General features: G+C 50.2%; 1 protein-coding gene across 1 annotated transcript; it reads left to right on the top strand.

Annotated features, from left to right (window-relative positions):
* Positions 1 to 628: 628 nt before the first annotated feature.
* LOC130596734 (trifunctional enzyme subunit alpha, mitochondrial-like) lies at positions 629 to 8,809 on the top strand. The gene is made up of 5 exons (XM_057404656.1): positions 629 to 727; positions 5,252 to 5,293; positions 5,382 to 5,452; positions 6,233 to 6,366; positions 8,548 to 8,809. The coding sequence occupies exons 1-5, from the start codon at positions 640 to 642 to the stop codon at positions 8,792 to 8,794; spliced, it is 582 nt and encodes a 193-aa protein (XP_057260639.1). The 5' UTR covers positions 629 to 639; the 3' UTR covers positions 8,795 to 8,809.
* Positions 8,810 to 11,695: the final 2,886 nt, after the last annotated feature.

The following is an 11,695-nucleotide window of genomic DNA, read 5'->3' as shown; positions in this document are numbered from 1 at the left end:
CGCTCTCAGAAGCTAGCTGCTCCCCAGCACCCCGAAGCGCCCCCCACACACAAACGGATCTGGCCAAGGCTGTCCACCCCACGCACAGCCCAGACCCACGACGCACCCACTCCTCAGCCACGAACACCCCACTCACCCACCAGACACCCCGAAACTCAGTAACAACCACACAAACGCACCTGTCCCTCACACATAGCACAGCTACGGCCCCCTCCACCCGGGATGGGGACACAGAGCCCTACAAGATGCCACACACCGACACATGACACACTTCACACCACACACACCCCACAGCCGCTCACCTCCTCCCGCACTACCGACACCACCACCACCGCCCGCAGCGCCGCCACTCACTAAGGACCCCGCGCTCGCCCCACCCTCTGGGCAGCACACCAGCCACCCGCCTGAGGAATCCCACCCATCCCACAGCCCCTACCCGCGCTCTCCCTCCCGCCGTTCCCGCTCGATACATAACAGAAACGTCCGCGACCACGGGACGAGGGGAGAAAAGAGAGGAAGGTGGCAGCCGGCGGTGGCGGAGCGTGCAGGCAGCTCCTCAGGCAGCCGCGGGCAGGGCGGGGACGGCGCGGCCAAGCCCCCGAGCGGCCTCTCCCTCATTCGACCTCGCGCGCAGGAAAGATGGCGGCCGCGGTGCGTGCTATCGGCAGCCTGGGGCGCTTCACAGCGGCCGCCAAGTACAGCCCTTCCTGCCGCCCACCGCCCGCGGGTGAGACGGGGCCCCGCGGCGGTGCTGCCGCCTCCCGCGCCGGGGGGACGGGCGCGGCGGTGGGACAGTGGGCGCGGTCTGTCGGGGTGGGGTGCTTTTCCGTGAGGGCGGCGGTGCGGGGGCACGCGTGAGGACGGGCCTGTGGCGGGGTGCCGCGGGGCAGGGCAGGGTATCATGGGGTGGGGGTCACCTCCGGTGCGGCCTCTGTGGCAGCGGGGGGCGGCTGCAAGAAATGGGCTGTTACCGGGGACGGGTCTCTGAGGTACGGGCGGGGGACGTTCCGGTCTCCGCCGCAGGTGTGAGGTGGGCGCTGCCGCCGCGGAGCTCTCCCTGTGTGTGCCTGTGTCCCACGCCAGGGTGTTGTCCCCGCGGCCCGTGAATCGTGCCGGAGGATCCCTGGCATGGCCGTATCCCCTTCCAAGGTTTCCCCAGGGCGGGTGTCCGTGCTTCCGCGTCTCGACTTCCCACCGCGGTGTGGGGTGCGCCCACGGGGGAGATATTTCCATGCCGGTCCCCAAGGCAGGCTTGTCTTTGTGTGCCCGGCCATGGTTCCCATGTCCTTGTACATGGGTACGTTTTGGGAATCCATCTATGGCCCTGGGGAGGGGGACCCTGTGACCCTACTTTGGTGGGAGGCAGGATTATCCTCGGTGTATGAGCTGATCCCCAGGGAGAGAGCGTCCTTGACTCCATGTGTGCGTGTTCCCGATGGCCCTGGGGGGGAGAATGTCCCCGTGTCCTTGGGTGTCTGGATCCTGGGGCTGTCCTCCAGGCATACAGGTGTATCTATGGGAAGCCGGGATCTCCGTGTGGATGGAATGCCTCCAGGCATATCAGCATCTCCATGCGTGCCAGGATCTGGCGTTACTTTGCTGTACAGGCATCTCAGCTGTTGGCTAATGCTCCTTTGTGATCTGCCAACCTGGGCAGGGTTTAGGCACTCCACTTGTTTGCAGTGCTGGGTCGTAGTGCTTTCTTGCAGAGCCTCCAAAGCTGTAAGGCACCGTTTACGCCTAAGAAGGCTGAAGGGCAAGGCTGAGAGCCATTGGGAACCAGTTCTTGTTTCTGCGCTTTGAAACCTGGCAGTTTTGTTTAAACTTAGTACCTGTCCTACATGCAGTGTTGGAGCGAGTTTGTACATGAGCTGGCTGCTCCAGGACCAGAGTGCTGCGATAGATTAACAAGCAGAACTGTTTCAGTGTGTTTAAAGGGTCAGTACAAAGAAGACAGAAACTCTTTTTTACAAGGAGTCCCATGGAAAAGACACAGGTGATAGGCACAGATTCTCCTGGGGGTATCCCAACTGGACACAAGGGAAAAACTTTTCACCATGAGAACAACCAGCTATTGAAATAATCTCCCAGGGAAGTGGTGACTCCCCAGTGTTAGACACTGTTAAGGTTCAGCTGGACAGGGTGCTGGGCCATCTAGTCTAGGTCACGCTTTGCCTAGAGAAGTTGAACCAATTGATCCTTGAGGTCCCTTCCAACCTGGGATTCTAGGATTCTATGAAGTGTGGCAGCTCCAGGCTGTTATTGATTGGAGTCCTTGTTACACCTAACAAAATTCTTCATCACAAACAGTCTGGGAGCTGTGATGAAGACACTGGTACTTGCCCTAATTAGCAGCATTGCTCTGCTGTAACAAAGTGTTAAACTGGATGCAAACCTCACCAAGGCAGGCCAAAGAGTATGCAAAAGGCAGCAAGCAGGCAGAAGACTGTGAGCTCAGAGCTGGCTATACCTGCTGAGCCACATGCCGTGTGCTGGCAGGTCCCCACAGGGGATAGGGAAGCTCAGGTTGTTAAAAGTTCCCCATCTCACAGCTCGACGCTTAGTGCCGTCGGCTCGCAGTTACAGGCTGGAAGCACTGGCAGTCATCCTGAGCTTCGGCTGGTTTGCTCTGCTGACACTTGGCTTGGTCCAGGACTGCAGGAAGGCTTTTCTCCTGAACCATGGATGCTGTTCCCACTTCAAGTGGCATGCCACATCTGGGTGAGTGGAAAGGCAGGAAGTGCCAAGGGAAGCAGCTGAGGAAATAACAGGGAAAAGAGAAAGTGAGAAGAAACAGGTCCTGGCTGGAATGTGTAAAAGGGGTGGTTTCCATTCTCTGCTGCATCCAAGTTCCTGGCCAAGTCCCAGGAGCATCTGTCTGAAGTGTTGGTGTCCATGTTTAGATGGTCTTTTAATTGGAGTGAGTGAAGTAGTGAAAATGGAATCAATATTCAAAGCTTTTAATTCTAGAGTGACTGTCAGTGGAATAGCAGAAGCATACATCTGGCCTGCTGCTGCTTCCTTTGGCATTTGGAGGGAGGACTTTCTGGCTCCAATCTTGGCAAGTCACCATTGTGCTGCTGAATGAATCCAGGCCTGAAGCAGATGCACTGTGACTGTGACCAAATAACTGTGCTTTTAGTTTTAAATGTGGAAGATGTTTTCCACAAGTATTCTGGGCTCTAAAACAAAATACTGTCAGGCTAAAGAAACCTCACTCAGGTATTAAACAGCTGTTACTCTGATGGCAGAACCTCAAAAGAGTTCATATTAAAATGTAGTGAGATTGGTTCGGTAGTGCCCTTGATGTTGGTTTTGTTTTTTTTTTTCCCTACTTCATATCTTTTGTTTTGCTTGAAGTGAATTCAAGGTTTAAGGTTTTCATGGAAGCAGTCTGTTTGGAAACTGATATGAAAGAGGAAAGCATGCTAGATGGTAGAAAGAGAGAAAAGTTAATCCATTCCCTTTTTGTTTGGAATTGACATTGCTTTGCATGCAGTATAGTTTTTACTACCCCATCAGTACCTTGCTCTCAGCCTTAGCAGGTGCCTGACTGAGGGGAAGGAAGGAAAACGTCACTTGCCTTGCAGCTGAGAGTTGTTCGATCTGATTCTCCTGGCTGTGCCTAGCCATGGGCAGCAATATGGGAGTGAAGTGAGGGAGTTCAGCGAGATAGTTCAGTCCTTGCCTTCCTTTTCAAGGTAGTAGGGCTGTGTGGCTTTTATTGGGTTAAAATACTGTTGTTAACAGTGCATCATATTCTGCAGGGGAGTATTTATCAGCCGAGAAACCACGCTTGGTTTTGTGGGACAAGAATGTCAGTGCTTATTTTCAGGAGTACTTGACTTCCATGTTCAAAAAGTTCAGGGAAATTAATGTTGGCTACAGCAATGGCAATCTGGAGATTGTCCTCATCAAAAAATACTTTAAAGCAGCTTTGGAGTGGAAACCAGTTCACTCTTTGTTTATAAAATGGTGTGGTGGGCACATGACATGCACATGCACACAGAGCCCCGTTTGCCAGAGCAGACTGACGCTGAATTTCCATCCCTAGCGTTGCACAGTGTATCCTGAGCTCAGGGAATGGAGAACAAAGGTCAATCCCTACTGCCAGCACTGGAGACAAAGTGGAAAGAAGGCCAAAGTGCAGCAGAACTCTGTCCCTGAGCCTGTGTGACAGGGCTGTGGGAAGGGGGAACCACCTGTTGGTGAGGTGCAGGCTGAGGTTTTAAGCTTGTTTTCCCTGTACTGGATTTTCTGCCTCCTTGCTGCTGGGAATGGAAATGTTTCATTCCTGAATATTTTATCAGCATCAAGCAGTAAACCTCTCCAAGCTAAATGGCACTATTCCACTTATAGATGTGCATGTGGTCCTCAAGAAGTAATGCTTTTACTACATTTCAGACTTTACGGAGCTTTGATAGGGATTCAGCCTAGGATCTGTGTCAGAGGATCCTCTTAGTCAAGATCAAGGTCGCTTGAATGGAACTGAGATTCATTCATGTACTGAGAGGTCATCAGGCCAAATACAGTTTCTCAGCACAAAAAGGAGGTCTGGGATTTATGAGAAAAGTGGCTTTTCTCTTGTGGACAGACCTTGTTCATACTGTGGTCTGAATTTTGAGTGCTTTGAAACAAGTTTGTCTTGGGGCTTCCATGTGTAATTAATAGACACAGATTGAGTATCTTGTTGAGAGAGGAAGGTGAGCATAAATAGTGTGCGCTCTTCTTGTGTCTCACCAGCTGTGCACCCTGAGCTCTGTGGGGTAATACTTTGGGTGGCACAATTCCCTGGCACCAGGGCGTGGTTTTCCAGAAATATTCTAGAGCAGTTGTGTTTGATTTGCAGACAAGTTAGCTCATAGGCTGGAAACCCTCCGAAGTGTAGCAAGGTCTCTGGTTTAGCATGTGAAGAAATGTTGAACCGTGCATCCAAAAGGCAGAACACCCCTGTGTGCCACCTGCTACCTCTCATCAGCTCTTTGGGAAGAAAGCTTTGATTATTTTCTTTGCTCTCAGTCTGGCATTGCCAGCATGGACTCTGCTGTAAAGGTCACTTCAGTAGTGTGCGATCTGCTGAACTCTGGTGGTGGCACAGGTCAAGCTGTAAGAGAAGGAACTGGCTCATACTCTGTATTCTCTAAAATGCTGCCCTCAGTAGGTGAGGGGAGATGGGAAGATGCATTAATAAAGGAGAGTTAAGCAGAGACTACTGAGAATTCCTTTAATATCTGCAACTTCTTTTCTTTAGGTTATGCTTGCCGTAACATCTCCACCTCCACTGCTCTTCAGAGTAAGTATGAAGTTTTCCTATGTGATTTAGCTTGCTTTCTTGGAATCCGCTGAGCATAAGCTGATAACATGTTTCTGTTTGTTTCCAGATAGAACCCACGTTAGCTATGACATCAAAGGAGATGTTGCTGTTGTACGCTTCAACACACCAAATTCAAAGGTGCTGTTTTACCTGGCTGTGGTGGATGGGCATATCAGTAGAAATAATAGGAATAGCAGTGGTACAGAGAAGACATTGAAAGGTCTAATCTGAGTCTAAGAGCTGTCCTAACCTGCAGCCTTTCAATGTTACGAGCAAAGCAGAAATAGGAAGATGAGTAATGGAGTGTTTAATGAGAGGTCTGAAAATGCCTCATGGAAATGTTTTGTGTGTGCTAAGCTAACCAGTGTGAAATTTTATTAAAATCATATTAAGTTCTTGTATTCAAGATGGTTAAAGAGTGTATGTTGTATAGAGGAAAAAACAGCTCATAAAATCTGTGTTTGAGGTCACAAACCCACTGTTGGAGAGGTTAAGGAGGAACTTTTAATAGCAGATTACTTGGTGATCTGCTGCAGGGTTCATCTTGGAAGATTTTTTTCTCACTGTATTATGACACAGGGTGAATTAATTTTTATAGCAAATCTAGGCTCAGTTTAAGCACCTCAGAAGTGTTATAATTGTGCCAAGCAATGCACTGGCTGTTGGGCAAATTCCTGGGTAGTCTAGTCCATTTTATTTCTTTTTCCCAAAAGGCAGATACTGAAACACCATAGAACTGCAGCTGCTACTGGCTTGGAAGACCCACTCAGAGCTACCACTGGCTTTGTTTTTTTAATGTCGGTCTGTCTTCTTTACAAGTTTTCTGACGATATAATAATTGAGTCCAGTACTTAATCAGAGGCTAAACTCCACCATCATCTGGTCCTCCTATTTACAATGCTTATTTGCTGTTTTCAGGTGAACACTCTCTCCAAACAACTCAACTCTGAGTTTAATGAGGTAATGAATGAGATCTGGGCCAACGAAGCTGTCAAAAGTGCTGTCCTCATCTCTTCAAAGCCAGGCTCTTTCATTGCTGGAGCAGATATTACGTAAGTATTGGGGTGTTGGAAGTTACACTGATGGAGCATTCTCTGAAGTCCAGCATCCAGGTTGGGTGCACTGTGAAGGCCAAGCAGTTTGTCACGGTTGTATCCCCAGGGGTGAGTCAGAGGCTGCAAACAAAATCATAAAATAGTGAGAGTTTGGAAAGGACCTTAAGATCATCAAGTTCCAACTCCTCTGCCATGGGCAGGGGCACCTCACACTAAACCATGTCACCCAAGGCTTCGTCCAACCTGGCCTTGAACACCACCAGGGATGGAGCATTCACAGTTTCCTTGAGCAGCCCATTCCAGTGCCTCGCCACCCTTACAGTAAAGAACTTCTTCCTTATATCCAATCTAAACTTCCCCTGTTTAAGTTTTATCCCGTTACCCCTTGTCCTGCCACTACAATCCCTAATGAAGGGTCCCTCCCCAGCATCCTTATAGGCGCCCTTCAGATAGAAGGCTGCTATGAGGTCTCCACGCAGCCTTCTCTTTTCCAGGCTGAAAAGCCCCAACTTTCTCAGCCTGTCCTCATACAGGAGGTGCTCCAGTCCCCTGATCATCCTCATGGTCCTCCTCTGAACTTGTTCCAACAGTTCCATGTCTTTTTATGTTGAGGACACCAGAACTGTGCACAATACTACAAGTGAGGTCTCAAATCTGCGTTCACAGGATGCCTAACCTGCTCAAATGAAGTTAAGACCTGTTGGAGCAAGTCCAGAAGAATGTCACAAAGATGCTCTGAGGGCTGGAGCATCTCTGCTGTGGAGACAGGCCAAGAGAGCTGGGCTTGTTCAGCCTGGAGAAGAGACGGCTCTAGGGAGACATTAAAGCAGCTTCCAATGCCTAAAGGGGCTGACAAAAAGGCTGGAGAGGGGCTTTTGATAAGGGCCTGCAGGGACAGGACAAGGGGGAACAGCTTTAAGCTGACAGAGGGGAGATTGAGATGAGGTCTTAGGAAGAAGTTGTTCCCTGTGAGGGTGATGAGGCCCTGGCACAGGTTGCCCAGAGGTGCTGTGGCTGCCCCATCCCCAGCAGTGTTCAAGGCCAGGTTGGATGGGGCTTGGAGCAACCTGATCTAGTGGAAGGTGTCCCTTCCTGTGGCAGAGGCTTGGGACTGGATGAGCTTTAAGGTCCCTTCCAACCCAAACCATTCTATGATGCTATAAAGAGGAACATGGCAAGTCATGAAACCCCGTTTAGCTGTAACACTTGGTCACTCCTTCCTGCATGCTTGTGGTTCAGCCAAAGAAACCCATGCTGGCTCTGGTGTGAGCATTGTCCTTTGGTCTGGGACACAGTAAGAGCAGATAATTTACATTCAGGACTTCATTTAAGCTGGGTTTGAGTGCCTGGCAGTCTGCCAGCATGGCCCCTTGATTGGGCAGGATTTGGCATGAGCAGCCTCCCAGGCATTTCAGCCTGGGTAGCCTTGGTAGTGTGTGGGGCAAACTGTGTTGGTGCTCTCACTGAGATCTGGAGCACCATTGCTCCTAGTCCTGACATTGGGCAGGAGAAAATGGTTGTTTAAAGTCATTAAAAGCCAGAAACCTCTGAGGAAAGTAGGGAGATTGGCGAGACACCCATTAAAACCTTTTTGGCTGGCCTTATTCAGGGCAGAGACTTGATACATAATGTAGTGGGAAGGAAGCAGTGCGTGTAAGTAGATCAAAAGGACAGGCTGTGTTTAAGAAGGGCCTGATGGGTCTCAGTGCTAGGAGCCTCCTGAACTACACCAGCTTGGCAAGCACTGCTGACCTTCATGAGAATAACTGGCACAGGGAGCCTCCAATTGGCAGAGTGCAGCATCAGAGCCCTGGCCATCTGCTCCTTTAAAAAGTGATCCTGGGCTCTCCCCCTCCACCCTTTCTTGCAAGTGCTTTGAGACTTCCTATGACCCTTTCTCCTCTTCCCCAAAGTCTTTCAAAGCTCTGACACAAGGAAACTCATTCAGTGCCTGCAGGCGCAGCCCAGCGTCAGCATGCAGTGGCTTAACCACTGAATTTAGTAGTCTTCCTGTATTGTCTGTTAATCTAAGGCTGGAGGACTAAATAGCTCTTGCCTCTCTGTCAGTCACTGGAGCTTTGTGGGGAAGAAAGGAACAAACTCCTTGAAGCACTCTCATTTTACTGTTGTTTTCACAGTGCCTTTCCAATTCTCATCAGTCTTTCTGCCTCACTGCAGCATGATTGAAGCTTGCAAGACTGCTCAGGAAGTGACTCAGCTCTCTCAGGAAGGACAGAAGATGCTAGAAAAAATTGAGCAGTCTCCAAAGCCCATAGTTGCTGCCATCAGTGGCTCCTGCCTGGGAGGAGGACTGGAGGTACTGCACAATTCTGGGTCTGTCAAGCAGGAGAGGAAGTTGATAGTGCTGATTCTCCAAACTATCCAAATGATGCCTGCAGGACTGCTTACTGTGAGAGGGATTTGAGACCTGATGAGGGTTCATTACACACATTCCAATGAGTTGGTGGCAAGTTAATGGCTTGGTTGTGCTTCAGGACTCTGCCATGCTAATTTTTCTGCTTCTGTTGAGAGCTAATCAAATATGAATCCATGTGGGCCAGGCTAATATTTAGATGAGAGCATCCCAGAGAAAACTGGCTGTTTCTGGCAGGCATTGGATCTGGATAAATGCTGCTGGCAGAGCGCAGGCTGGAAATTGCTGCTTTTCAGATGAAGTGAGGCTTGTATCCCAGCAACTTCTGTTCTTTAAGAGGTTGTGGTGAGCAAGATGAGCATGGGTAACCTGGCTGGGCTCCACCCTGGCCTGTGTACTCTGCTCACTCTCTTGCCTCTCACTTTGGCTGTGTGCAGTATTTGTTTCATAATCTCCATTAAGGGTTTTGTAACGGTTTTGGGTCATTTTTGGGCAGTTTTCTGTGTTTTTGGTATGTTTTGGGCGGGTTTTGGGTGGGTTTTGGGTGGTTTTGGGCAGTTTTGGGTCGGTTTTGGGTGATTTTGGGTCAGTTTGGGGTGGTTTTGGGTCACTTTTTGGCAGTTTTTGGCAGTTTTGGGTCAGTTTTGGGTCATTTTTGGGCAGTTTTGGGTCAGTTTTGGGTCATTTTTGGGCAGTTTTGGGTGGTTTTGGGTGGTTTTGGGTCAGTCTTGGGTCAGTTTTGGGTGGTTTTGGGTCATTTTTGGGTCATTTTTGGGTCGTTTTGGGTCGGTTTTGGGTGGTTTTGGGCAGTTTTGGTTCAGTTTGGGTCATTTTTGGGCAGTTTTGGGTTGTTTTGTGTGGTTTTGGGTCAGTCTTGGGTCAGTTTTGGGTGGTTTTGGGTCATTTTTGGGTCATTTTTGGGTCGTTTTTGGGCAGTTTTGGGTGGTTTTGGGGCAGTTTTGGTTCAGTTTGGGTCATTTTTGGGCAGTTTTGGGTCAGTTTGGGTCATTTTTGGGCAGTTTTGGGTCGGTTTTGGGTCGTTTTTGGGCAGTTTTGGGTGGTTTTGGGTGGTTTGGGACCTTCCCGCTGTGGCGGCGCAGGGGAGCCGTGCTGGTGGACGATGCACCCCGCGTCCAAGCAGCGCTCGGAGGGGAGAAGGTTCGGGTCGGGGACGACCTCATCCTGGTGAGCGTCTCCTCGGAGCGGTACCTGGTGAGTGCGCAACCGACACGCAAAGAACACGCAAAGAACACGCGAAGAACACGCAAAGAACACGAAACAAACACACGAAGAACACGCAACCAACACACAATGGACATGCAAGGAACACACAAAGAACACGCAACGAACACGCAACGAACACGTGAAGAACACACAAAGAACACAAAACAAACACACGAAGAACACGCAACCAACACACAACGGACATGCAAGGAACACACAACACGCAACAAACACACGCGAAGAACACGCAACCAACACACAATGGGCATGCAAGGAACGCACAAAGAATACGCAAGGAACACACAAAGAACACACAACCAACACGCAAGGAACACACGAACACGCAACCGACATGCAAGGAACGTGCAAAGAACACGCAACGAACACACAAAGAACACACGCAAGGAACATGCAACCAACATGCAAAGAACATGCAAGCAACACACAAGGAACATGCAAGGAACACACAAAGAACACACAAGGAACACACAAAGAACATGCAATGGACACGCAAGGAACACGCAACGGGCACGTAAAGACCACTCAAAGAGCAGGCCAAGACCACGTGTGTGCGCAAAGGTCACGTGTGTAAAGGACACGCAAAGAACAGGCGTGTGTGTGGGCCAGGGTACATGTGTGCCAGCCCATGTATGACATGTGTGACATCCCGTGTAAAACACGTGACATCCCATGTAACACAATTGACATCCCATTTAACATGTGTGTGCCATCCCATGTAACACATATGTGCCATCCCATGTATCACATGTGTGCCACCCCCTGTATCACATGTGTGACATCTCATGTAACACACATGACATCCCATGTAACACGTGTGTGCCATCCTATGTAACACATGTGTGACATCCCGTGTAACACACAGGACATCCCATGTAACACACTTGACATCCCATGTAACACGTGTGTGCCATCCCATGTAACACACATGACACCCCATGTAACACACGTGACACCCCATGTAACACGCGTGACACCCCACGTAACACACGTGACACCCATATAACACACGTGACACCCCATGTAACACACGTGACACCCCATGTAACACACGTGACACCCATGTAACACACATGACACTCCATGTAACACACTTGACACCCATGTAACACACGTGACACTCCATGTGACACCCCATGTAACACACATGTAACACACACATGTAACACACATGACACACATGTAACCATGGGTGGACGCCTCTCGACATCACGTGACCCCCCCCCCTCCGATGGTGACCATAGGGTACGTGACGGGGGGCACGTGCTGAGGCTGTTCCATGGGCACATGGATGAGTGCCTGACCACGGCAGCGCCGGAGGCAGGGGGAGGGAGGTGAGGAGGGGGATGGGGTGCATGGGGTGCATGGGGTGCATGGGGTGCATGGGGTATATGGGGTATATGGGGTATAGGATATGGGGTGTACAGGGTGTATGGGGTATGGGGTATGGGTGGATGGGGTATATGGGGTGGATGGGGTATACGGGGTATAGGGTGGATGAGGTATATGGGATATATGGGGTGGATGGGGTAAATGGGGTGGATGGGGTGTATGGGGTGTATGGGGTATGAGGTGTGTGGGGTATATGGGGTATATGGGGGTGGGGTATGGGTATGGGGTATATGGGGGTATGGGGTATATGGGGTATGGGGTGTATGGGGTGTATAAGAGGGTATAGGGTATGAGGTGGATGGGGTAAATGGGGTGGAT

The sequence above is a fragment of the Pezoporus wallicus genome, unplaced genomic scaffold (genome assembly GCF_028554395.1).
Source record: "Pezoporus wallicus isolate ANWC-B61680 ecotype Strahan unplaced genomic scaffold, APGP_CSIRO_Pwel_v1 contig_11009, whole genome shotgun sequence".
NCBI classification, from domain to species: Eukaryota; Metazoa; Chordata; class Aves; order Psittaciformes; family Psittacidae; genus Pezoporus; species Pezoporus wallicus.
Note: the sequence above shows the minus strand (reverse complement) of the source record. Positions and strands in the feature narration are given on the sequence as shown.